General features: G+C 36.7%; 1 protein-coding gene across 3 annotated transcripts; it reads right to left on the reverse strand.

Annotated features, from left to right (window-relative positions):
• slc38a3b (solute carrier family 38 member 3b) lies at positions 1 to 26,696 on the reverse strand. 3 transcript variants are annotated; one of them, XM_056270533.1, is made up of 17 exons: positions 26,529 to 26,696; positions 16,251 to 16,404; positions 15,354 to 15,374; positions 15,169 to 15,250; positions 14,894 to 15,009; positions 11,247 to 11,320; positions 10,579 to 10,671; positions 9,775 to 9,856; positions 6,775 to 6,857; positions 6,262 to 6,320; positions 5,013 to 5,186; positions 4,099 to 4,178; positions 3,903 to 4,003; positions 3,257 to 3,381; positions 2,007 to 2,151; positions 1,133 to 1,236; positions 1 to 144 (listed from the first exon to the last, which is right to left on the reverse strand). In XM_056270533.1, the coding sequence occupies exons 2-17, from the start codon at positions 16,352 to 16,354 to the stop codon at positions 40 to 42; spliced, it is 1,548 nt and encodes a 515-aa protein (XP_056126508.1). In that variant the 5' UTR covers positions 16,355 to 16,404; positions 26,529 to 26,696; the 3' UTR covers positions 1 to 39. The 3 variants fall into 3 exon arrangements, with proteins under 3 accessions (XP_056126508.1, XP_056126505.1, XP_056126506.1); XM_056270530.1 differs by lacking the exon at positions 26,529 to 26,696 and adding an exon at positions 19,083 to 19,143; XM_056270531.1 differs by lacking the exons at positions 15,354 to 15,374; positions 26,529 to 26,696 and adding an exon at positions 19,083 to 19,143.
• Positions 26,697 to 27,893: the final 1,197 nt, after the last annotated feature.

The raw sequence follows: 27,893 nt of genomic DNA on the forward strand, positions 1-27,893 counted from the left end.
AAAGCCATGTACAAACACACATTCATCAGAGTTTGTCTCCTAGTGGCCACCCAGAGCACTGCTGCTGCCTGTTGTCCAATCAATGATGATGAAGCTCAAGCTCATTATCATAAACAACACGCCCAGTCCAGCGAAACAGGCAGCCTGAGGAAAGGAGAAAAACATTCAGTCATTAACCAAATAAAATGTATTTTATAAACTGACCTTGTGAACTGATTTGAAATGTTGAAAAAGTTAAACAAGTTAAGAAAGAGTATTTTAGAAATATTCCAAAAAAGTATAGCAACATCTGTATTATCTCCTATTTCCAGTAGGAGAGAGATAAATGCTATGTAATGTGATGATATAGAGCCGAAGAAAACAACTCAGCTGGGCCGTATCAGAAGCTATGTTTTCATCCACCTATTTTTATGCAATTTTTGGGATATCGCATAAAAACACACTGGATGGAAATGCCAAGATGCACATAAATTCTAAAAATGCACTTAAAAAAACCAATGTGCTCAATTGCGGCTGATTATGGAATTTATGGAATACGTTCATACTCCATGATGGAAACACATTTACCGAATAAATCCCTTGATGTGCAACAACAACAAAAAACGCACATGATTTTGCCTCAACAGAGGATGTGATTGGATAACTGGACTAACCAGCGGCCAATCTCATCGCACAGCACCTCAAATGTTGGTAATGCCTGAGCCAAAGTCTGTCATCAGATTGATTTGGTACAATGACCTCCGAGAAGTGTCTCACGCAATTGCGTCCACAAACACCAGGCATCCGAACGCAAAATAACATGATCTAAGGCGCAAATCATTTTGGCTTCGCCGATCGCAGGAACTTCCATTATTGATAAAGATATTTAATTTCCCATGAAGTGATGATTTTGTTCTCTTGAACGCATGGGATGGAAACGGTGCTTATTCGCAAATGTTTTAGGCAATATTCCAATTTTCACACACAAGTTAAATTCGCAGCTTTGGATGGAAACATAGCTAGAGTCTAACTGGTATAAAGTGGCATAAACCTTGGATAAGTGTGATGCAAACACCTGGCGATGCATGAACAGTTTTGGAAATGTTCTCCTCTCTCCTACTGGGTAGCCATTAATCACACAAGCATAACTTACAAAGATTTTGGGGGTAGAACGCATTGGCTCCTTATCCTTCGGAACAATACGGATGTAGAAGACAGCAGGAAAGATGAAGATAAGGCATGGAGCGGATGTTGCACCTGGAGAAGGAAGAAGAGGACTCATGTAGATTAGCTAATCAGCTGAATCCAATCAAATCTGACACTGACGACAATTAAACACGATGACAATTACAATTCCAGAGACGTTGTCTTTGCTGATGAAAATGAGAATAGAAAAGTTAAACAAGTACCCTATGTTGGACAAACATCATTTGAGTCATTTTATGAGCATCAGAGTAAGACTCATTAGTTAATATCTGAAAAGAAAAATCTTTCAAATTACTCACACTTTACTTATACCTTGGATAAACTTGAGCGAAACATTTTCAAAGGACGTAAAACATATTAGACGATAATAAAAGATTATGCCTAAACATTGTTTTTTCAAGTATTTTAGCCTTTCAATTAGATTATTTTGCGCCATCAAACATTTTTAGAATTGAAAAAAACCTGGACAAAAAAAGAGTTTAATATCATTGATCTGTTTTGTTTTCCTCTTCATTATGATCAAATGGAACCTTGACACTCACCTTCTTCCCAATAATATGAGATAAACACAAAAAATATTGATTTAACAGCACAACATTATCTGTTCAAACAAGCAACGGAGACATTTGAAGCTGTACTCAAGGCCAGAGACAGTGTCAGTGTCCCTTAATCATACTGAGAAAGCAAGACTAACAAGTGAGTCTCTGCTTTGGCATTTCAGACACATGTTTGAACACAGAATTGTTTCCCTCTTTCTCAGAGAGCACTTTTGACCGGTCTGGATTTTGAGCTCTTGAGCCAGCGAGGATTGAAGGACTCACCTATGATGCCAAAGATGCCCAGGATGTTTGGGGCAAAGATGACCAGCATGTTGATGAAAGTCAGGAGAATGACGGCTATGGCGACGTGTCGGATCCAGTTGAAGGTCTTATTAGGAAACACCATCTCTTGAATGGCTCTCCGTACCTTTGAGAAGAAGTAACAGATCATTTTTAATGACTTTAAGCAACATTTGATCACATGTACACCTATATTCTGAACAGCAAGCTGAATCTCTCTATTATTTCCAATATGTCTCTTTAGAGTGGGCAGCATGAGTCATTTTATATAACAATAAAGGTATATGTCACAATATGGTTATTTTTGCTGTATTATTCAACCCAAAATGGTCCATATATTACGTCAGTGGTTCTCAACGTTTCTGACTACTTCCTTTATTTACAGAAACTAGGTGTGGCAATATATTAAAATAAATAAAATAATTATAATTCAAATTGAAATAATTGAATTTCATAATTCCAGTAGTTTCAAGCCATTTGTGATTACAGGTGATTTGAAAGATTACAAGGGGTTTTTATACAAATAGCTGTGTCTCAGCTATTTTTACCTGATCAAATATTTTAGAGCTTGACGTAACTAGAATAACTAGTAATTTCCATGACTTTTTAAGATTTTATTCATTTGCATGACTTTTCAAAATTCCTTTTAAAATTGGGAACCTCATGGTTCTTAAATAAAAAATGACAAGTGGGAACAAGTTAAATTAAGAAATATGATGTGTGTTTATATCTTGATTTTTAGCTGCTTTCTCTTAAAACTTATTTTAAAGCCTTTTACAGCAGCCATGGAAGTGTGCTGAGGCCCCCTAGTGCGTCCTGACCCCTGACCCCCTGTATTTTGTTTTATGCTTTGCTTTTGGCAGAAGCTTTTATCCAAAGCAATAGACATTTACATTTTATCAGTACTTGCATTCCCTGGGAATCGAACCCATGACCTTGGCGTTGCTAGCGCCATGCTCTAATGTTTGAGCTACAGGAATGCATAACCTTGTAGTATTGGTTTTGATAATCAAGTGAATGAAATGCTTCACAACCGAAAGGAAGTTCTTGGTTGAATGGGCATTAGTGGCACATCGCAAAGGTTCAAAATGACCTTCACTCTTGTTATAATCAAAGAATTGCCCACCTGCATTACAGTTTACAGAGCAGGCTAGGGCTTTTGCTTTTCACACTATTGTGGCAAACACAGTATAGCACAATCTCTATGTAAGATATGAACATGTGAAACTCACTGGGAATAGAACGATGGGCACGGTCAGGGTGACGGCGGTGAGCACAGCCAAACGCACACAGAGGATGAGAGTGTCGTAGGGGTCGATCCTGCTGTAGGTGTGCAGAAGCTCGGGCTCAACGTTAGCTAAGGAAAAATAGAGGAAATTGTCAACTTAGTTTGCAGGTTTTACATTTACATTACATCTGATTAGAATATTTCAAAACGATCTCATCTGAATGTTCAAACATTGAGTTAATAATCATGTTTATGTTACACAGCACCTTAAAAGTAAGCTCTTCTCAAGGCTCTTATACACAAAAACAGGGGAAACGATTAAACAAAGAAAGTATGCATAATCAGACGATAAAATCTAGTAAAATCTATATTAAAAAAAAGTGAATGTTCCTGCATTCAAAAACAGCAATATGGAGCAAAATGATTTTTAATAGCATTTATTTTTTACAGCCGCTGTCTTTAGGGTCTGACTCATTTAGGAACTATGCAAATCAGATAATGATCTGTGTTGCACTGCCTAACAAAAACACAGCCTGTTTTTAATTTAACATGATGCATCCATAAAATTCAGTGCAAACATGGACCAAATACAAGCACTGCCAGGTAAGCAAAGCACTAGTAATGGGCAAATGTAAAAGTGTTAAACTTACTGTAAAATGTTAGGTACCCAAAGAGAGCAGCTAGGAAGTACATAGTGTACATGATCAGGATGGAAATGTTGGAAACGTGCTGCATCTTCTTCTGAGTTGGGCTGCAGGGAGAAAAGTATGAGATTCATTTTCAATCTATTTGCACAAAATAACCCAGAATCCAGTTACAAGTGTTGCTTTAATGCAGTCGACTTACTTGCGAAGCTCAGTGTAGATGGGTAGGACCTCAGGGTGGCAGACGAAAGCAAAGGCCAGAATGGGGATGGTGTATGCAGTCTGTTGAACACACAGTGTTGTTTTAGTGCATTCTGATACGCCTTTGCTATGTTTCACCCGTTTCACATGATGAAAATTAATAAAAATGCCCCCAGAATCCAAGATATGGGGTGAAAAATGTCCCTGTATGAGTTCTTGTTTTTAATTTGTAACAGGATATAGTTAAGCAATACCATACGAGCAAGAATATTACCATGATTGCAAATGTGATATTGATATTTTTCTACAGTTCAATAGACAAGAAATTAATATTAGTTGAAGGACATTTTACATTGAGAATGAAATTTTTTTTTTGCTCTATTTCCTCAACAAAAATAGTTCCAAACAAATCCACAAATGCGCGTCTACAGAGCAACGCAGTGACGTTTCGTTACTGAATGAATCTGTGTTTTTTGAACAAATTTTTAAAAAACTCGCACCTTATTGGGGATGTATGAATGTAATCTGGACGTACTACATTTGCCATGTTGTCACTGTCATGTGACCTACCAGCGTCAGTTGCATCTCTTCACTGCCATTCACAAATCCTCTCCCGTGGCCTCATGGGATAGTAAAGTGTCCATTGTATGCACACTTCAGAATCTCACCGGAAGTATTAAGCCATCAGGGTACTTTTAGCCTACTCTTTTATGAGAATTTTGTGAATGTGAATTCAGACATACTTTTTTGGTCACAAACTGTTTTTCTCCTATTATATAGTAGAGATTTTGGATGCAGCCAATGATTTACCACCGCCTGCTGGTTTTCTTTGAAACAGGCCTCTGGATTGTCTGAATGTAAAGGCACAAACAAAAATGTGCTATTCTTTCTGTGTGATATTGAACTATACAATACCTGTGAGTTCACAGTGAACATCTGCGGGCTGCAGTTGGCGTCATCCGCCATCACATGTCCGTTATGGTAACTGTGGGCGTGGTTAACGGATACGTTTGTGTGTGCGTGAGCCAGCGTGCTATTGGCCGAGAACTCCTCGAATGGGCACAGGATCTGGAACTTCTTATACATGACCTAAAAATAAAGAAAGGGACAAAGGGATGGAGTTGTTGTCACATGTTGTCTGTTTTGTTTGGACTATTAAAGTCTGTTTTCTCTGTTAGTTTTGTAGTTTTTTTTTTTTTTTGGTCCCCCGTGATGTTCTTCCCAGGTGTACATTGTTCTTTTATTGTTACTATTATTATTCTTAAAGTGTATCCGCCATTGGATCCTACTCTCCTTCATCTCTGAGTTCACCTCAACATTATAGAAGTGAAAATGGAAAATACACATGGGCATTTTGGCTATTTTGTGTACACGAGTACTCAACTTGTAATTAATCCGAGAACATGCGTATGACCAGTGTGTATTACTCTAATTGCATCAAATCAAACGGACTACAAAAATGACAACAAAATGAATTTAAAAAAGGAATTTTGATATTGTGATCAATGTTTTGAAGTTGAAAAAATCCATGCAATTATTGTGTTACATGATTGACAGATTGTCATTTCTTAATACTCTGGCGCATCCCTAACAGCTATATGTCTTGTCGGCTAAAATTTCCAAGGACATATAGACAAATAAAGCCACAATGGGTTAAAAATAATTATCCCTAATAGCAGCTCAAAGAGCAAAAACAGAAAACATTAATATTTGAACACCCCTTGACAAATTATACTTGTGAAACATCATAGAACATATTTATCCCGAGAGAATATAACCAATTGCAATCAATTAAAAGCCTCAGTCATCTTATTCTGAAGTCAGTCTGAGTCAGTATTTCAGTAATCAGCATAGCTTTGTACATATGATATAATATTCCATCCTCTAAAATACCTCTGGGAAAAGTGTGTGGGCGAACTGTTATGCGCATCTGTGAATCAACACGCTCTGAAATATGTTTAGAAGTATAAGATACAGGGACAGGATGGTAGTGAGTTTTTGTATATTTTTTGGTACCAAATAATTGATTTATGAATGTCATGATACCTTTTTTTCTTTAGAATTACATGCATTGATGAATAAGACGGGGTGAATTTTGTTTTCATATTGACTCGAATAATATCGGATGACGATAACGATGATAACGATGATGGCAAATACTTACTGCACTAAGGAAGAAGACCATGCAGCTGAGTGAAAAGCCACTGGAATAACCAAGGTAACCTGAAAATATAAATATAGCGAAGCGCGTCAATATGCCGTCACAGTGCTATTGTCAATCGACATGTTGCTTACATGCATTCAATCCTGAATCCCTGCATGTGCTAAGAAAAGCGCAGTGAGTTATCACTCATCTCAGAAGCTAATCTCTGCTGACAGAGCTTACCAGACAGAAATACTGACAAGGTCAACTTGATTCAATTACTAAAACAACTGTGCACGGTAAAAACACTTTTGCTCTCAGAAAAAACGATTTGCTGTTACTTTGGTTATTTATTGGTTTGACTTATTGCTTCATATGAAAACAGAATGTCCTTTTAAAGTGCTTGAACTTGTGCTCTGTAATATGAACAGTCCTTTCAACTGGGTCAAACGTACACGCAGTGGGCTGATGAAACCCACTTTCAGGAGGTGAAGAGAGAGATGAGATAGATTGAAGTAGAAGTGATCGACTCACCCAGCTGTTTCATTAGAGCCAAAGGCAGGATGACAGAGAAAGACACGAGCACCACCAAGTAGTTGCCATTGAGATACCAATCCCTGCAGAAACAGAGACAGAGAGTTCAAAAAATGTCCAAAACTTCATTTTCAGTCAAATCAGTTCAGGCAAGGTTATTTTATGTGGTAAGGCCAGATGACTGTAAAACATCAAGATTTGGCATAATACTGTAAATACTTTTGTCAGCTTTATGGTGATTGGTGTTTGGTTTGATTGTGAATTCAAACCTTATTTGCTTTTAAAACTTTAACCCCCGGTTTCACAGACCAGGCTTAAGCTAGTACCAGAAGTGTAACAGTGTTAAGGAGCGTCACTGATTTCACTGTTACATGAAAGATAAACGGACTCTTTGTCTGGTCATAACTTGCAATCTTAACTATATGTGGCAATTTTAAAATACAGAAACAATATCCTCTTTTATTAATAATTGAAATGTGCATTTATTTGCTCATCATAAAAGTTACAAAAAGAAAAATGGGATATATGATACTTTGAAAAGTTTTTTGAATTTTGAAAGAAATCATTTTATTAAGCAAAAATGCGTTACATTTATCAAAAGTGACAGTAAAGATGTTATAATGTTATAAGGGATTTCTATTTTAAATAAATGCTGTTTTTTAAACTTTCTATTAAATAATAAATGCATAACGTTTTCCACATAAATGTTAAGCTGAACGACTGTTAAAACCAAAACCAAATGTTTCTAAAGCATCAAATCAGCATATTAGAATGATTTCTGAGGGATCATGTGACACTGAAGACTGGATCAATGATGCTGAAAATCCAGCTTTGATCACAGGAATAAATTATATTTTAACATATATTTAATTGTAAAACAGTTATTTTAAATGGTAATAAAATTTCTGTATTTTTTGGTTAAATAAATGCAGCTTTGGTGAGCATTGAAGACTCTTTTTAAAACCATGGGGGAAAAATTCTCCAAACTGACAACAAAACAAATCCAAGGAAAATCCTGAGTGCACCTTTAAGAGATGTGATATGTTTTTATTGCTGGTGAAATGAGAGATTATGCTTTCTGGTTTAGTGGGAGCTGTAAATAAAGCATGCACAAGTAACTAAAACCAGCAAATAGTACAAAATGCAACTACATTTATTCTTAACTTTCTGTGCCTATTTTAAAGCCAGTCATTCTTCTGGTCTCCTATTCTGCTGCTCTGCCTGTCTGACAAGCCAACTTGAGCAACTTCACATGTGCCGCTGTAGAAAACATCTACACTATTCCAGAGTCAACCTGTCTAACTCCATCCGATTTCCGACCGAGTCTGCAATTCGTGTGATTTATGAGAAGGTTTATGTTGTGTTTGCTGAAGCCGCTAGCGACACAGATCATCTAAATAGTTGAAAGCTGACTGCAACATGGCACAGTTCCCACTCCTGGACTCAAGTAACCGCCACACTGTGAACACGAGGACACACACACGGAGTCACAAGGTGTTGCGCAGTATGTCAAGTCCAGACCTTGTTTGAGACTGCTCTATTTCCAGACCCTCTCCACTCCTTCCCAGTATAGACAACTATACGTGGGAATGAAACATCATAAACGCATTATATAAGATGAGCTATCTATCGTTAGGGGCATAAAGATTCCTCTGCAGTAGAAGTGGCTGCTTTTCAGAATGTGCAGATGTAAATGAATTCATTTACATGTCGGCTTTTGCATAGCAACAAGCAAGAACCAAAATATCAATATATATCAACACAGATATGCAGTAGAGAAGTGTACTTTCCAATATACTGGTAAAGGAAATGCATATCCACACAATTGTAATTTATTTTATTTATATATTTATGCATTTACATAAAATATTATATTTAAGGCATGTATTTACGTAAAATAAGGTATATATGTATACATACAGTACACGCGCGCACATACACACATGCATATATATCTGTGTGTGTGTGTGTGTGTGTGTGTGTGTGTGTGTGTGTGTGTACATATAGCAGCGTCACTTCATGCTGCACCTGGTCCTGAAATTATGCAAAAGCTCTCAGTCAATGCATAATGTTAACAGTGAAGCACACGCCTCCATCTTTGCTGGGTTTCTAACACTGCTGACGTGTTCAGTATACAGATCTGAAAAGCCGCTGGAACCAAAGCCTGTGTGAGTTTAACACTGGTCATATAAATAAATCACCTTGCCCATCTACACTTTCACTCTGTTAAATGGAAGCCTTCAAACTAATCCAGTAATTTTGAAATACACATTACATGACAGAATATTTTGATGTTTAAACTTCTAGCTAATTAACCATTTTCAGGGGATTAAAAATAAAATGTGGCTTTGTTGTGCATAGAATTTAAACAACGACACTCACAGGCCTAGTAATGAAGATGACGTCTCTTCTTACTATAAACTCAAAATGCATTTATGTGCTTCTTACGAACACTATGATGCGTCTGTTTTCAACACAATAATTAAACTTGATAAAACAGATGCCAAACTAGGATTTAACCTGAGAACACAAGCAGCTGAATAAAGTTATAACCAAGCGCTTGTTTTCAGATGCGAGAAACGAGTTATGTCTACTGACATCAGCACGTTAAGCAGTTGCCATGACAGTATGCTTGTTTAAAGAAGCCGTCACGCTCAGGAGGACAGAGGTGTGGTGGGAAAGAGACAGCATCAGCCAATCAGCCTTCGTTCTCTTATTAACTGGCCAATCACAGTTAACAGCAGCCACCACACCTCCCCTTGATGCAAGGTTGAGATTTTTCAGTGTTTGCCCCAGTGGAGCGCAGGACTTTGACCTCAACGGACCGTGACATCGTCAGCTGATAGTGACAGTACATGTCAATACCGGTGGCTGGAGTAACCGAGTCAGTGAAGAACTATCAATTCATTCACATTTAACTGGCAAAATTGCAGGTTGAGGGAAGGTCGAGATTTTCTCATTTCATTTCAGCATTCTACAATCACACTCTAAAGTACTTACCCTGAAGTGGTATCTGTTTTCAAAAACGCCTGCAGGACCAGTGGGAACTCTGACTTGATGATGTATAAGTAACTGGACATGGCTATAGGAAATATAAAAAATGACTAAATTAGAAGAAACACAATCAAAAGAAACTAACCTTCATTATGATTTTATGCTCATTTTGCTTGTTGCACCCTGCTGGAACAGGGTTTGAACTCAGGATGCAAACCGATTGTTGAACTATTAAAAAAAATAGATAAATATATCTTGCTTTTTAACTTTTGGAAAAAAGTTAACTTTGCAATATATATATATAACTTATCTTGGTATCTGTATCTATTTATATTACTTTTATATCCATTACTAATTTTGTGTGTATTTTATATGCATAATATTAATCTGAGTCGGTGTGATTAATGTGATTGTTATGTAATTCTTAGGGGGAAAAATACTTTTAATCTAGAATTAATTCTACTATTAATCTAAATTTGAAAAAAAAAATAAGTCATCAAAATTCAATTTAAGACTTTTTACACAAATTAAATATAAAAAGTCACAGTTAAGTCCAAAGAAACCTGAAGAACAGGCAGCATTAATAATTTGGGGATTAAATAACATGGAAACACAGTGTTAAATATCAGCATAAAGCAAGTTTTGTCATTTTGCCAATTCAAAAAAGTGTGTAAAGAATAGTACATGGGTGGAAATTAACTGGCAAAACCAGACAGGAAAATATAGAGATGAATAAAGGATAAAAAAAAAAGATCTATCAAATTATATTGGGCAAATATTAATGTCTCATTCACATCAGGTTTTCTTTACCTCCAATGTTTTGAAGAGTGATGGCAATTCCGGCCGCCATCTTCCCTGTCATTCCGAAGGCCCTGAATCCCAGCTGTTCGTATGATCTGATTCCTGGAAATGAAAGTCAGTAAAACATGAAGAGAGAGACAAATCTCACCACCAGAGCCAAGTTTCCACAAACCCTATCGCATGTTATGATTATCTTTGCCTGCGGTGACCGCTGAGTTAACATGGAAACTCAGTAAGCCCTAAAATGGAAGCTGAATTGTGTTTTCAGAAAGGAAATGACATCACAACAACACACTGAAAATGCCAACAATTGCATTACAAGAAATGGCTCTTAAAATGCTTTAAAAAACACATTTCTCTTTCTTACAATGTTTAGTATTGAACAATAATTTTCAGTATACTAAACTATATGTATATATGCATTGATTAATTGGCCTGTCCGATTCAAACAGTTAATAATTCAAACTATTATTAGTTATTACATATTAAAATTCCTTCCTCCAGTCTCACAAATTTTCTCCACTATATTTAACAATTTCAGGCAATTCCTGGTCAGATTACAAAAATAAAAAATGCAGATTGTTATTCCGTGACTGTGTTAACTTTAAGGCATCTGTCCACCAGATTAGGAAACGACAATACAACAAACCGATCAAGAAAAATACAGTTCTTCTTACCAACAATACCAGAAGACTTCAGCAGCAGGTGAATAGAATAGCAGGACAGACCAGCTACAGCCGTGAGGAGAAACCTGAAGACAAAATACAACCATCGCATCACTTCAAATCTGTACAACATCTGCATTCTGCACATGCTAGACTTAATATATGGCTTTTCTAGAAGTTCGCCCAAGTAATCTTGCAAGAAGTAGAAAGAAAGTTCCTCTACTGGAGATTAATGAACTACCAAACTGACATTTAGCTGACCTTTTATCTGAAATGACCTTCAGTACACACATTACAGGGACAATCCCTTTGGAGCAGCATGTGATTAGGAGTCCAGCACAGATACTAAGATTACAAACTATTAAAACCACTCAAATGTAATGTAAAGTCTTTAGCTGGAGTTCTAAGTGCATTGCATACATTCTTTCTAAAGTGTACAGTACTTTTTTCAGATGGTCTTCGGGTCATTTTGACCCGGAGAAGATTTTCTTTTCCCCAAAAATACTAGTTAATGTTATCGCATTGGACTGAAACTTAGTGACTTTGTTCCCAAAGGGTATAACTACTTCTCAAATGTTTTTTGAAAATTTTCTTACTTTTTTAGGGGGGGTTTGTTACCTTGTTACACTTGTGGTCTTCCCGGGTCAAAATGACCGGCCTATAAAAAATAGCTTATAAATCACTCATTATACCATATTTTCACCCAATCTTGGATTCAATCTTTTTGTCAACTTGTTCTCTTTCAATTAGGACTGGTTTTGTATTTCCATTTGCATCTAATTAATCGTGGGCCTCATTTATCTAAGAGTAGGCATCTCATTTTTTGAGTAAAAAAAACTTTATTTTTGAATAATTTTGGATTTTTATTTTATTTTATTTTTTTAGAAAATTGGTACTGTTGATCACACTAGTCTACTGTAAGTGTGTGTGTGTGTGTGTGTGTGATAATGTCAGATAGATGAATGGATATTAGATGCAGTTCAGGGTAGGATCAATTTCATCACTGTGAAAAAGAATGTGTCATTCAGAAAATAGTTTATGTGTGTGTGTGTGTGTATGTGTGTGTGTGTGTGTGTGTGTGTGTGTGTGTGTGTGTGTGTGTGTGTGTGTGTGTGTGTGTGTGTGTGTGTGTGTGTGTGTGTGTGTGTGTGTGTGTGTGTGTGTGTGTGTGTGTGTGTGTGTGTGCATGTATCCACGCATGCACATGTCCAATGGCTCTATGTCTTCAAGCACACGTATACATATGTGAACATGAACATGAACATGCTCCTGACAACTACATTTTTCTCTAATTTTTAGTCTCCCCCATTCACTTTCAATGACCGGGAACACCACAAGTGTGACTCTGTGTCATTTTGTGCAAAAAAAACCACACATTTCAAAACAAACTGTGTCATTAAATATTTAAGTAGACAAGTGTGATCAACAGTGCAATATATTTTCATATTTTACTCAATATTGCCAAAATTATTAACAAATAATGCTTTTTTCACTCAAAAACTGAAGTGCATAAGCTCGGATAAATGACTCCTACAATTAAACCGTTTGAAAATTAAATACAAAACCAGCCCTAATTGAAAGAGAACAAGTTGACAAAAGGATTGAATCCAAGATTGGGTGAAAATATGGTATAATGAGTGATTTATAAGCTATTTTTTATAGGCCGGTCATTTTGACCCGGGAAGACCACAAGTGTGACTATGTGCCATTTTTTACAAAATAAAAGTTTTTCAAAACAAACTTCCTGATGAAACATTAAAGTAGACTAGTGTGATCAACACTGCCAACTTTTTAAAATATTTTATTTAATATTTCCAAAATTATTCAAAAATATTAAAAAATAATGCTTTTTTTACAAATAAAATGAGATGCCTACTCTTAGATAAATGAGGCCCACGATTAATCAGATGCAAATAGAAATATAAAACCAGTCCTAATTGAAAGAGAACAAGTTGACAAAAAGATTGAATCCAAGATTGGGTGAAAATATGGTATAATGAGTGATTTATAAGCTATTTTTTATAGGCCGGTCATTTTGACCCGGGAAGACCACAGGTGTTATAGGGTTTTGAACACAACATGAGTTAATGTTGTTGAGTAAGAATTACTGCTGAATGAATCTTGGGAAAGCGCCAGTATTTGTGTTGGAACCAAAAATGTACGTCTGGTAAACTGTTACATGAAACCCCATGATCAAACACACCACTAATCAATTTGACTGATTCATCCAGCTCTTTTCTTTTAGCTTATGTCATGGAAAGCCAACTTTCAGAAAGGCAAATAGCTGATAGAAGCTTTAGCTACACAATAGTGGAATTCTCTTGCAAAGCGATTATTGTACTTTCAGGATACGTTCACAATGCTTCACCGCAGGAGGCAGACTGTCCTTGAATTTAGTCTACTGCAAGTCCATTTGGATGACAAGTACCTGATAAATGGCAAGTAATTAACAATGGCTAAGGGATGAGCTCTGAAACGACTGTACTCAAACGAGATGGATGTTCTCAACAGCTGCCTAACAATTCAGCACGCATTGACCAGAGGAAGTGATCTCAGTACACCTGTGCTCTGCAATCGACACATCTACAATAGAATTATGTGAATTTGCATCGACCGATTCTGTTGTGATGCATTTGTTTGCCATTCATAAGGTTAATTTATTGTTATATGTCTGGAAATAAGACTATCTTTGGAGGAAGCAGTCTTGGCCTGTTAGGTCATTTGATCAGTAGTATTTAATTCCCTGTAACCTGACAGGAGCAGAGGACGCCTCAGACGTCTCCCCGCTCTCCTCCCCCAGTCAGACCAAGACAGGCTGCGAGAGGAAACCAAATATAACAACTATATTTGGATGGGGGCAGGGTGATCCTGAAAAGAAGGATGTGTCTGGCGAACAGAGGAGGCGTGTCCAGCCCAGGTCATGGCCTTTCTGGGGCCGTGGATAGGCGAGAGGGGTGGAGCTAACGAGTGGAAAATTTTCAGAAGGTGGGAAATAAACATTAAATGGGAGGTCGCACAAACGCATGTGTTAGCTTTCCTCCTCTACTCTTTGGAAAAATACTCTAACTACTGCTAGTCAACTTAAAGCATTCTTCAGTTGTGCATACATATAGCTATAGGAGGTATGGTAGAAGCGAGAATGTTTAGTATAAATATATCTAAACTTAACTTAACCATCTAAAATATTTTACTGGCTTGAGTTGAGTTGTTCATAATTTTAAAATTTTAAGTAAAACTCTTGAAACAAGGGCTGAGGTTTTTTAAAAAAAAAAGGCCAAACGGAGTTTTGCATGTACTTTAACAGAATGCAATCAGTGTGTGGATCTTTTCCATAGAAAATCCTGTCTGGTACACCCATGTTCATGAACATTAACAGCCTCCAAAAGGAAACACTCAATTATTCAAGAGCATGTCTGGAAAAATAACAGATGTAAAACCTATACTTTAATTACCATGGCAATTAGACAGCCAATGGGCAGCCAAATGCTTGACATTTAGATGACGTTAAAGTGCTGATTCATTGAGGGCTGGAAGTGACAGGTTCATTTGGATGACTATGAGATGATTCAGTGATTCTTTACATAAGAACAAACATAGAACAATGGATTACTTTTAAAGCCAATTTGTCATTAAGAGGGTAATGAAGGTATTTCACTTACAAGAAAAGCAGTATGCCAGTATTGGCCATAGCGTAGGCCAATCCCAAAATCCCACTGCCCATAATGGCATTGCCCAAATTGAAGACTGACATGCCAAAAGAGGTCTTCCCCTCAAACTGAGATAGGAAATAAGATTGATAAGCAACTAAAACAGACAAAAACACCAGCAGTAGTGCTACATAGACTAACATCAACACATCGTTTAGTTTCTACGAGCTATTCGTGATATGCTATTGGTTACTTGGAAGTTCACGGCAAATGTTGCACATACTTACATCAGTAAAACGTGGCTTCTTGCCATCGCCGTTGGGCAGGAACTCAATGTTCTCAGCGAGTGTGCTCTCAGGATCATCAAATCTGTTGGATGGAACACAGCGGACATTTAATTGACAATGACCTTGATCATCAACTCACTTCATCTTCGTCTAGTAACGTCCTCTGTTTTCTGTTATTGACATACCTGCCGTGATGGGTACCATTTCTGAGGGTTGATAGAGAGTGTGAGAGGGTCCATCATCGAGCAAGAGCAGAAAAGAGGGTAAACATGCACTTAGACAAGCCCACAAGTCAACACACCATGCCAGAAGGTAAACGTGCATTGAGAAATATACAAATGTAAGCTACAAATAAAGTTTGCATTGACCTCAGTACAGAAGCACACAATGAACATGATATAAGTCAGGTACGTTGCAAGTCTGTTCTGATTGAGAAAGCAGGGAAAACATGCTAAAAACCATAAAGCAAAACCAGTTGAAAACCACAATTTAAAGTGGCCTGGTTCTCCATGCAGGTGGTAAATGAGAAAGCACTTCCTGTCACATGCAATTAACTTATCTTACTGCCGCAAGACAATGAAAGTCAAAATGTTCAGCGTTTGTACATAAAGTCAAACTCCCTATAAGACAAGTCATTTCACTCGGCGGCCATCTTTGAAACGCCTCTCGGGCAGCTATTTCAGCTATTACTCTCTTTGAATGGGAAAGCTTCAAATTCTCCAAAGCTGTTTACCATATTTTAGGATTAAATTTCATATTTGAAATCATCAATGAAATCTGACAACAACTGTCTTATAAATTTAGCTTCTAAATGCTCAAATCATGACAAAAACTGCATTTTTCAGGCTGGACCAGCACATGTGTCAAAACAGAGACTGTTTCAATTGCAACCGGAGCTTCTAACGGCAGCTGCAGTGAGGCAATCGCTTTACCAATCAGCGGTTGGCTCTTTTTCTTAGAAGGCGGGACTTATTCCGCCATATTGCGCATTGCACTTTCTTCCATTCAAAGTAATGCACCATCTTTGTAAATCTAAAGTCTTTGATAAAACTGAATGATTGGAGTGATGCAAAAGTGCTTACTGTTCTTCCTCCATCATAGTCTTCATCGGCACGCACATTTCCTCTCCGAGGTCGTGACCTTTCCCATTGGGTAGGATACTCATATCTGATCTGGCAGGTTCCATGGAGGAAGCCGTCGATATCCCACAGTTCTGTGTGTGAGTTGTCAAAGTTGCTGCAAAGGATAAACAATTTTACAACAATTAAATATATGTATATATTATTAACTTTATGCATACAAATCTGTCTCATAATGCCCAGGGTTGTTACTGTTAACTAAAACTTATTAAAAATCATTTTCACTAACTGAAATCAAATAAAATGTAAATATTATTTGAGAAAGTTACATGAAAAATAGAAATGTTGCCTTGGAAATTAAATGAAATAAATAAGGTTAAGGTTAAGAACTAAAAATAAAAATAAATATGAAATAAAGCCAATTAGAAAAATCTAATAAAATGAAGAAAAATAAAGTTAAATTAAAATCAAAACAGAAAATGTAAAACTAAAATCTAATGGAATATATTATAGCATTAATAAAAACATTAATGGATTAGTATTAAAAAATACCATTATAGTTTATAAATAATACTAAAATAATACTGCATATGTCCCAATCTGTTTATACTATACTATATAATAAAAGTGTAATGGGGCCAGATGGTAATAATGTGGTACTTTTATGTATACCATGATGATACTACATAATTCAAATAGTCATGTGCCAAGGTATTAGCATTGTACTTCAAAGTACTGGTAGTATTGGTGTACATGTCCAAAAACAATCTATATGTTAATATAGTCTGTTTATTATGTTAATTAAGTCTGATGGAAAATTTCATTTCTTCTTATTTTGATTCTTCTTTACATCATTATTGCATTGTGTAACACCTGTCAGTAATGCACAAAATCACTCTAGAAATCCTCTCAAATCAGCCTGATGGATTACATCACCACCACTCGGCTGTTCAGTTAAAGCAGTGCGGCCACCTAAAGAAAGTAAACCACCAGGATTATCCAGCGATTTAGTGACTGGCCTTTCACCAGTTTCCCCTGAGACCTAATTTCCATTTATGCATCCCATTAAGTCGTCCGTTTTCAACGACAACAATGAGACGCAGCGTACCAGGGTGTAATTTTAGACCAGCAGATGTTCTCGCTCTTCAGCGAACAGTGTCTTCACGTTCCCTGGAAAAATGGAGGCTCAATAACATTTACCACGTCACTGTTTATTTTATGATCGAGGTTTTCAGTCCACTGAATAGTAGGGCCATTGAGACGCCCAGCTGTCACGATAAATTTAACACACACACTGTTCGCAATAACAACTGTCTGCGAGGGAAAGAAGAACTGTACGAGTGTGTTCATTTACGGTCTGATAATTGAGGAAAGTCCATTTCCAAATGAGACTGATGCAGACATGAGATTGGATTCCAGAACTATTAACATTTAAAACTACTACTAGCAACTAGGGCTGCAACGATTAGTCGACGTTGTCGACAACGTCGACAATAAAAATTTGTCGACAAATATCTTTGTTGTCGAGTAGTCGTTTGATCTCACGTGACCTAATGTAAGGGCCTGCAATATCGCGATTTGACCGCTACGGCACTGTAGCGCTAGAGTGTAGTGCAGCCCTTACAAATGCTATTGCGGTAGAAGAAAACACAGCGCGAATTATGACAGTGCAAACGAATCCGAACTAGCAAGGTTTAGGTTTGGGAAAGTTTCACAAAACTTCAAATCAAGAATGCTGTCGTGTGCAATAATTGCAAGGCGCAACTTGCTTTTCTCCCGTGAAAAAGCACAACATGCATGTTGGAGTGCAAGAGGAAACATCCCGGCAAAAGAGGAGCTGGTGAGAAGTGAGTGTTCTCCAGCTGGAGCTTACTAACCAGCGGTAAATCTCTCTTTATTAGAGAATGCAATACTACTAATAATAGTAATAATATTATCAATAGTAATATAATTACAGTAATGTGATGACTTATTTTGCATAGAATAAAGCTTGATCGAGCTTAGGAGTCAGGGCTGTTTTTATTATTGTAACACTATTAGTATATTAGGTATTATTATAGTCTTATCACTTGCCTGTATTTTGTTCAATAATCATGAAGACTTACAAAACGAGATGTTATATCCTTCCTATGATATAGGAAGAATATCATGGCAGTTACTTTATCATACTATAAATTAAAAGGTGAATGAGAACGTCTCTGTCAGCTCAATTGTCATGTAAAAAAAGATTGTAAATTTATACTTATAATAATTGTTTGCAGATTAATATTTTACCATTCTTTGTGACCTGAAGTTAATGTCCCTTTTTCTGTTTCAGTTCTAAGAAAAGCAGTGGGCCTATTAAACAATGCTTAGAGAGCATTTGAGTGTGATTTGAGTTGGACCGAAATCTGAAAACTTAAAGAGAATGACCTGTTTAGTTGGCTCAAAGTTCATTAAAACAACTATTTCAAAAGCTGAAGTGATTTTCTTTTTTTATATTATAGTTAGATAATATGTATAGAATATGTTAGATATGTATAACTCAATGTTTTAACTAATTGTAAAAGCTGAATAATCGTTCCAAACTTACTGATTAGTCTGCGAAATAATCGACGATTAGTCGATTAATCGTTCTAATAATCGTTAGATTAATCGATTATCAAAATAATCGTTTGTTGCAGCCCTACTAGCAACATGTTGTGTCAGAGTGCAATTCATTATTGCAAAACAAACCCCTCCAAATAAACCCCATCACCCTGCCAGGGTTCATTGTGCAATAATGACCAGCTGAATGTACATTATGCCTTACATTTTATCCTCACTGAGGTATTGTTCAATTAGCACTGTACTTACATGAACAGACTAGACATGATAACGTGACAAGCTTTTGATTAGGCATTGCGAACAGCAGCTCTTCTTTGGGGTCCAAAGGGACTCTAAATTCTAACAGGAGCTTGAATTTCACATGAGGATGATATGTGAGGTATGGAGGCTGCCTGCAATATACGTTTTTGTCAGCCTTAACACAGCTTAATGCAATATTTGACCCGCAAAGATTGAGCTCAAGGTTATTAAATATGTCGGATCTGATCAATTTAGCTCCAACTTTTTGACAGACACAGGATGGTCAGTAGAGTGCTAGTCTCGCGTAGCCAGACCTTCAGACTGACGGCTGAAGGTCTGGAATTCATAGCAGCTTTCTTTGGCCAAGGCCCGCCCATAAGGCCGTTTGACCGACATGTCAAACAACCAATTACAGTTCGTTTCGTTCAGCGTCACGTTTCGGGCGTGGAAATGTCCCCACAACAACAGACCGGCGTGCAACAAGTCAGTCAGCATAAAAAATCAAAGAAGGAGAAGAAAACTTCAAGAGTCTATGCCGTGAACCTCGCATACTTTTGAGAATCCTACGTTTAGCTGATCTTGATAAATGCTCATTGTCACTCATGTAAACACAACAGTTAGTCTTCCGCAATCACACGCCTGCGCTTTGTTTCCCGGCGGACCGAAAATAAACGCGACACTCGCGCCCCCCGGAAATCCGATAAAATTCAACCAATCAGATGACGACTTCGACATTCATGAAGTGTTTCCAGTTAAGTGTACCATATGCATCAGACGTTTAGCCAACGTTCCGTGGGCGTGACACGTCTGAGGCTGAGACTAGTAGAGTGCCAACAAAGTGGATAAAAGGCAATTATGGGGTTAATATACAAAGACTAACTACTTTTCAAGATGAACAAAAGACGATAACTCAGGTATAAAGCGCAGTATTAAAGGGTTAGTTCACCCAAAAATGAAAATTCTGTCAGTAATTACTCTCCCTCATGTTGTTCCAACCCCGTAAGACTTTCGTTCATCTTCGGAACACAAATTAAGATATTTTTGATTAAATCTGAGAGCTGGATCACTCCTCCAGGCTTCTTAAGGGATCGAAACTGGCCAGCCCAGAAAAGTTATGAAAGACATCGTTAAAATAGTCCGAGTGACTACAGTGGCTCAATCTTAAGTTTATCAAGCGACGAGAATACTTTTTGTGTGCAAAAAAACAAACAAAAATAACAACTTTATTCAACTAATCATATCCTTCTCTGTTCGGCCGTGATATTTCACGTTGTGAAATTACGCAAAGCTTCTAGGTTGTACGTCACGCATCACACACATGACCAGCGTCGGCCAATAGTGAGCTTACGTGTGACGTGCAACCTAGAAGCTTTGCGCAATATTACTACGTGAAATATCACGGCCGTATAGAGAAGGAAATGATTAGTTGAATAAAGTCGTTATTTTTGTTTGTTTTTTGCGCACAAAAAGTATTCTCGTCGCTTGATAAACTTAAAGGGATACTCCACTTTTTTTGGAAATGGGCTTATTTTACAACTCCCCCAGAGTTAAACTGTTGAGTTTTACCGTTTTTGAATCCATTCAGCCGATCTCCGGTTCTGGCGGTACCACTTGCGTCATATCATTACGCCTGCTGCACTCATGGTACGGCAGTGAAGTTTCTTGATTACTACGCAGGAATGAGAGTATAGTTCCTAGCCATATCAGCCTAGAAAATCGCAACTTTACATTTTCCGTCGGTCTTAGTGCACGATGTAACTACAGAAGAGTCAAGTTTTAAATAGGAAAAATATCGAAACTCTTTGGTCATTTTTTTTTGAGAAATGCTAATGGTCTTGTCCACTTCAATGATCTATGCTAAGCTATGCTAAAAGTGGTACCGCCAGAACCGGAGATCGGCTGAATGGATTCAAAAACGGTAAAACTCAACAGTTTACCTCTGGGGGAGTTGTAAAATAAGCCTATTTCCAAAAAAAGTGGAGTATCCCTTTAAGGTTGAGCCACTGTAGTCACTCGGACTATTTTAACGATGTCTTTCATAACTTTTGGGCCGGTCAGTTTCGATCCCTTAAGAAGCCTATGAAGGAGTGATCCAGCTCTCAGATTTAATCAAAAATATCTTAATTTGTGTTACGAAGATGAACGAAAGTCTTACGGGGTTGGAACAACATGAGGGAGAGTAATTACTGACAGAGTTTTCATTTTTGGGTGAACTATCCCTTTAAGACCTATCACGCTTTTGTCTTTTTTATTATCCCTCGCATCTGTTTCACACAATGCACTGTCCTTGATGTACATTCAGCAATGTGCTGCTTTATCAAAAGGGCTTTACATTCACAATAATACAGACGTTACACTGACCAACACCTCAAACTAGGGTCAAGAAACAGGACAAGATTAACTATAGTCAAAATCTACAAAAACGCCTCGTGCAAAACGAGTGAAACAGTCGCCATTTACAAACTGACTTTATTATTCTTTTTTCCTCTAGTCAAATGCTTTTTCCCACACAACAAGAGCAAATGTTATGGGTCTGGATCTTTATTTACAAGGTATAAGTCTGCCCTGGCCAGTTTGTTACATGTTCCTTCAAAACTTGATGTCAGTAGTAGAGCGAACACAACCTCTGCTCTGATTGGTCGGCAGGCTCAGCTCCTGAAGTGGAAGGTCTGGGACTTTACATGCAGAACGGACCATGTTTAGATGTTCCCTTTTGAACAGTAGAGCAAATATGACTCATCTGAAAACATTTTGGGTTTGAACATGGTCCCAGCATCATGATTTTTCCCTGAGGACTTTTCTAGGGATAAATGATGAGAATTTATGAACAGAAATGTAAGAAACATTTTTATAGAACTATGAATACAAATGTTTCTTACATTCTTTTTCATATATATACATACATAGTACATATATATATATAATAAAATATATTACATTTAATCTATATTTTTAGATTATATATATATACTATGTTTATATATATATATTTACTTTTTAAAATTTGACATTTGAAATGTATATAATTATAAATTATCCTACAAATTATAACTTTTATTTTAAGATAAAACTGTTATAACTTTTTTATAAAATAAATTGTTTTATAAATGTAAAACACACACACACACACACACACATATATATCCAGTGTATATATATGCACACACACACACACATTTAAAATATGTTATATGATTTTTTTAATCAAATTAAATATTACATAAAATATTAAAAAGTATGAAAATATAAATAACGCGAACCTATTGAAATTATTGACTAACACTTTTACTGTAAGAATCAAATGTGTGATTAACAAAGTAATTTTGTGGGGCGTGTGCGTGTGTGTGTGTGTGTGTGTGTGTGTGTGTGTGTGTGCATGCAGGAGGCAGATAACAGGCTTTAACCACTTAAAATGCTTAACAGGTTGTGCATGGTTGGGTAGCAAGTGTGGCTGTCAACATCTGCAGAAAGTGACATCAAGCTATTGAATGTGATTTGACCGTGGTGATGATGAGTATAGGAAACCATTTGAATGTGGATAATGTCAATTAAACTCATGCTTGCACAAGGGAGCTTTTAATTAGGCAGGCTGAACTGTTTCACAAACAGTGAGTGAATCACATATAATTGACACCCTGAGAATAAATGCCTCCTGTCGTGAGCGTCAGATTAATAGATGAGGGTGTCTGTACTCTGTACCTTTAAATTGGTCCTAACTAAAGTAATTCAACATTCAAAGAGGAACGTTTCGCATAGCACAATATTGTGGTTTTAAATTCGCCACTACAAACCAGACTTTGCTTTTTTTAAACTATTTTAAAAAGCAATCTAAAGCAAGTGTTTCAGTGTAGCACATCTACATTCATTCTTCTCTTTATGAGCGAGCCCGAGGTTCACCAAGTGTCAGTTTGTGTGCCAAAAGGCCACCTGCCCACCGCTTTACATGAACGCCCCTGAGGCTCAACACTGAGGTTCAAACAAAGTCCTGCTAGCCCTGATGTTAACTACACCAAGCACTTGGTAACTGTACACCAAAAAAATAAATAATGTGGTGGTGCTACTATGATACTGTCGCCTCTGGCTTGCTTTTAGTTGCGGACACTTAATATTCAACAGTTTTACTGATTTGACTACTGACACTATTGAATGACAACTGAGCTGAGCTGGACGATGACATCACTGTTTTTCTGCAGAACTGCTCATAGATGAAAATATGAACTAATTTAATAATTGATGATCTTTACAATGGAACTGAATCAACACTGAATGACTTCAGCTGAACAACGACACTATTTTCTTTTAGAGCTGCTGTATGTTTGTATCATTGAATTTTTCCTGTTATTACTGTAACTGCTTTGATACAATCTGTACTATTGAATAAAGCGCTATAGAAATAAAGGTGACTTGACTTGACTTAATAATACCATGTTCATGCAACGTGATATTAGCTCCAAGGTACTTCATAGAATACCACGCTTGTACCATGTTTTGGCACACATTTGTCGGGATTGATTCAACCTCTTTCAGGTTAAAAGGACCTGCCCTGTGCAATGATTGCTCTTTACCAGACTGCTAACTGAGGTTTATTTTACCGATAAAGATCAGTGACGTACTCTGTCTGTATTATGTTTGTTTCTATCCATCTATCAACTCACTGTATCCACCTGTCTGGATTCTGGTACATAACACCCACTTTTCAAAATACAATCAATTCCTAATAAATCTATCCAACCCAATCAATCTCATGAGAAAACTATGGAAGCTTGTTTCCGCCACTGAATAAATAAAATAAAAAAATAACTGCGACTTTTTATCTCACAATTGCGAGATCAGAATTGTGAGAAATAAAGTCGCAATTGCGAGATATAAAGTCGCAATTACGAGAAATAAAGTCGCAATTGCGAGAAAAAAAGACAGAATTGAGACTTTTTATCTCACATTTGCGAGTTTACATCTCGCAATTCTGACTTTATAACACATAATTGCGAGTTTATATATCGAAATTCTGACATCTTTTCTCAGAATTGTGAGATATAAACTCGCAATTGCGAGTTATCAGGCCAATTCTAAGGAAAAAAAAGACTAACTTTTTTCCCCTCAGAATAGTTTATATCTCACAATTCTGACTTTACAACACGCAATTTCGACTTTATATCTCGCAATTCTGACTTTATAACACGCAATTGCGACTTTATATCAATCAATTCTGACTTTATATCTCGCAATTCTGACTTTATAACACGCAATTGCGACTTTATATCACGCAATTCTGCCTTTATAACCTGCAATTGCGACTTTATATCAATAAATTCTGCCTTTATATCTCGCAATTCTGACTTTATATCACGCAATTCTGACTTTATATCTCGCAATTCTGACTTTATATCACGCAATTCTGAGAAATAAAGTCAGAATTGCGAGCTGTAAACTCGCAATTGTGAGAAAAAAAGTCAGAATTGTGACATATAAAGTCGCAATTACCTTTTTTATTTTTCATTCTGTGACGGAAACAAGCTTCCATAGAAAACAGAACTACTTTAACTCAACTCAACTTTTTTTAGAGCACTTTCAAAAACCACAATGGGTACCAAAGTGCTGTACATGAGAATAACAAAAATAAACAAGGATAAAAAAAAAAAATTAATTACCACGAGGCGATTTTGAATGAATTCATAAAATGTAATTTGTATGGAAACAAAAGAAAAAATGCAAACATGAATGTCCACCCCTAAACCTAACCATCAGTGGGACGTAAGCAGATTATACAAAAATGTACGAACAAGACTGAGAATTCAACAAATTCACATGTGATCTTGGTCCTGTGACTCAAAAGCATCAATACAAATGTCAGACTCAAGCGTACAGAGAATAACAGCAACATAAATGAACTCCTCACTCAAATCAGACATGACTGCTATCCTACGAAATCATACGCTCATCTCTGGCCTTGGGCTTGAGGTCAGTGACCTCTCATCTGTCAGCACCAACTCAAGCTCTGACCTCACTGGATGCAAACGTTTACATCCAGGACAAAGTTTGAGGAAGGGATATGATTGGTCAGGCACGTTCAGCTGATGTCACGTTTTGTCTCTAGAAAATTCTGGGACATTCTTGTTTACTCATGTTCATTGATTGCAAAGGTCTCCCAATGAAGTTCACTGAAAAACAGATTTTTGCCTCATCACATGGTCACACCTCTTCTGATATCGGCTACCGTGTCAACTATTGATTGGTCGTTACTGTCCATTCACATTCAATGTGCGTCATACTGTATTGCCACATCCATTAATCCAATATAAAATGAACTCCAAATCTGACTTTTGTGACAGTTTTAGTCTGCTTGTGTTAGCTTTAAGGTTTACACAACTGTCCATCTAACATGTCCCAACCATTCAAAGTTTTACAGAGTACCTTCTACTGATCAACTCAAAGGGGATTTCTCACTTTCTCCCTGACCTGACCCCCCATTCCCTGACTGATGAGCATAAGGTCCAGAGAACCCAGAGATTCAGAGATGACATCCTTACAGGCCATCTGGCATGTCAATATTCAATACACCGCCATGAACTAAAACCCAATACACTCTCTTAAGCTGAGCCAAGGAGACAAACCCCATTTGGAGAGGTAACTGAAGGATTCAACACGTGGTAATAGATCCTGTTAAAACCATGCAGCAGATATGGAATATAACATGCAAATAAGTGTTAGCTACTTCTGCATCTGTATACACATCATTTTCAACACTAATAAAAAGGATTGGCCTCAATTATAAGCCTTAATCAGTCAAGGAGAATGCACCTTAGACTCTTAATGTGCTTCAATGAGGACAGCAATAGATGAAATTACTTGAGCAAATTAACCAAAGTTAATAATAAGTCTGCTTTTGAAATTAATATTATCACTAATAATAAAATTCATTAATATTATTGCCAAACTACTCATATTTATTTTATTTATTTCAGCTTTTTAATTAACTTTACCTTTTTAATGAAGCTTTTTTTCTTTTTTAACTTTTAAGACAACACAAAAAATATATAATTCACTTTAAATCAGAAATTGACAGCATGTTCATCATAAGAGGTGTGCATTCAAGACATTGTCTGTATGAACTGAATTTTTTATGTATTTCTGTCTGAATAGCAATATATCTGGACAAAAAACAACGTGACGTCACTGATCCATATACAAAGTAAATTAAAGAAGCTAAACATATACTTAACATAGCTATAATACAGTCTCCTCAGGACCATCACAAAGGGAATCAAAATCGTTACATTTGAGTCCATAACAACTTAAATATTCACAATTTGTCCATTTTCCACAACAATTAAAATTAACCGAAGTATTTTCTTTCACTTATTTTCGTTTTCTAATCTTACAGATTATGCATCTCAAAAGTAGCCAACTTTATAAAAAAAAAGAAAAAAAGAATAGATCACACATTGTATTACTTACTATAGTCAATGAGCTCCTGGTCTAAAGATCTTTGCGACTATAATGAAAAATGATGTTTTCGGTTTAAGTTTCCAGTGTTTCGGATGCTTTATGTTCCTGTGGTTCTTCACCTCGTGTGGTTTGATCACAATAGAGACAAAGCGCCTTGAGAAATGAAGTGAATCGGTGAAGGCTGTATGATGAGTAGTGGGGGTTGTTTAGGTCCCGCCTTCTGTGGAGCTCGTCCAATAGCAGCCGACAAGACCCTCCAGTGGCCCCTCCCACTTCTTCCAAGAGATCCATGAAGAAGAATTGTATTGATAACCTGTCAGAGGAAAGAAAAATGAATTGGTAGGCCTACATAATAAAAGAAAACTGGAAACACTCAAATCAAATAATTATGAGAAGTAATATAAGAATATTGTACATCTCTAAGCATAATTCATCCCTTAAATTAATACAATTTACCATTTAGTAAGTCAATTATAGAGTTAGTTAGTTAGTTAGTAAATGATGAAAGTAAAACATCACATGGTCAAACTTTAAAAGGTATTTGATTTAATCTAAATACCATAGTTTATCTTATTCTAGTCATACTGGATTCTCAGAGGACTCTTATTTAAAACAGTTAAAGTAAAATAACAAAATAAAAATAAATATTTTTATAAAATAAAAAAATTATAAAATAATAAGAATGTATTAAATAAAACAACTAATACAATTAAATAACAATTCAATTTAATTAAATTATAAAACTGTAATTTGTAGTTATTAAACAGCACAACATTATCAAATCAATCAGGACCCTGGCTAAAGTACATTGCAATAGTGTTTTTAGAGCTGAGAATATTGCCAATGCGCCCCTAGACCCTCGTATGTCCCTCTGTGTGTGTGAACGAGTGTCCATTTTCACATTAGATAGGGATGATCCATTATACTGGCGTTCAGCAGATGTCCAGTGTCCTGTTGTCTCCATTAGGTTTAAATATAGTGCTTGAAGTGTGTGTGTACGCGAGTGTCTGGGGTCAGCGGAGGTTAGATGGATAGACCTCCGCCACTGCAGCTGTTCACCAACACTCCATCTATTTGTGCCATGGAATGCACCTGAATTTAGCAGTGCCTGAACGCCATGGGAGAGAAACCATTGGCTGTCTGCTAAATCCACAGACATGCAGTGCTGTATAAATGTTATTGACCTGTTAATTAATCAGTAAAGATTATTAATGATTATGATAAACATCAATTTTACTTTCAGAAGAATTTATGAGTCATGCTTGACGGCCCCACCCCCAGTCTGATGGGGAAAATACATTTAATTAAAAAAAAACCTCCTGAACAGAAACGGTCTAAAGGAAGCTGAAATGTATGCATTATTATTTTTTTATA

Source organism: Rhinichthys klamathensis, unplaced genomic scaffold, assembly GCF_029890125.1.
Source record: "Rhinichthys klamathensis goyatoka isolate OS25496 unplaced genomic scaffold, OSU_Roscu_1.1 h1tg000303l_1, whole genome shotgun sequence".
Taxonomy (NCBI): Eukaryota; Metazoa; Chordata; class Actinopteri; order Cypriniformes; family Leuciscidae; genus Rhinichthys; species Rhinichthys klamathensis.

What these genes read in the sequence shown, in the direction of transcription:
- slc38a3b (XM_056270530.1), bottom strand. Translation starts at nt 19,128, where the DNA reads ATGCCTAATCAAAAGCTTGTCACGTTATCATGTCTAGTCTGTTCAT. An exon ending in TGTTCACTGTGAACTCACAG is followed by an intron (nt 4,179 to 5,012) that starts GTATTGTATAGT and finishes TGTGTTCAACAG; the next exon opens with ACTGCATACACCATCCCCAT. An exon ending in ATCTACACTGAGCTTCGCAA is followed by an intron (nt 4,004 to 4,098) that starts GTAAGTCGACTG and finishes TTCTCCCTGCAG; the next exon opens with CCCAACTCAGAAGAAGATGC.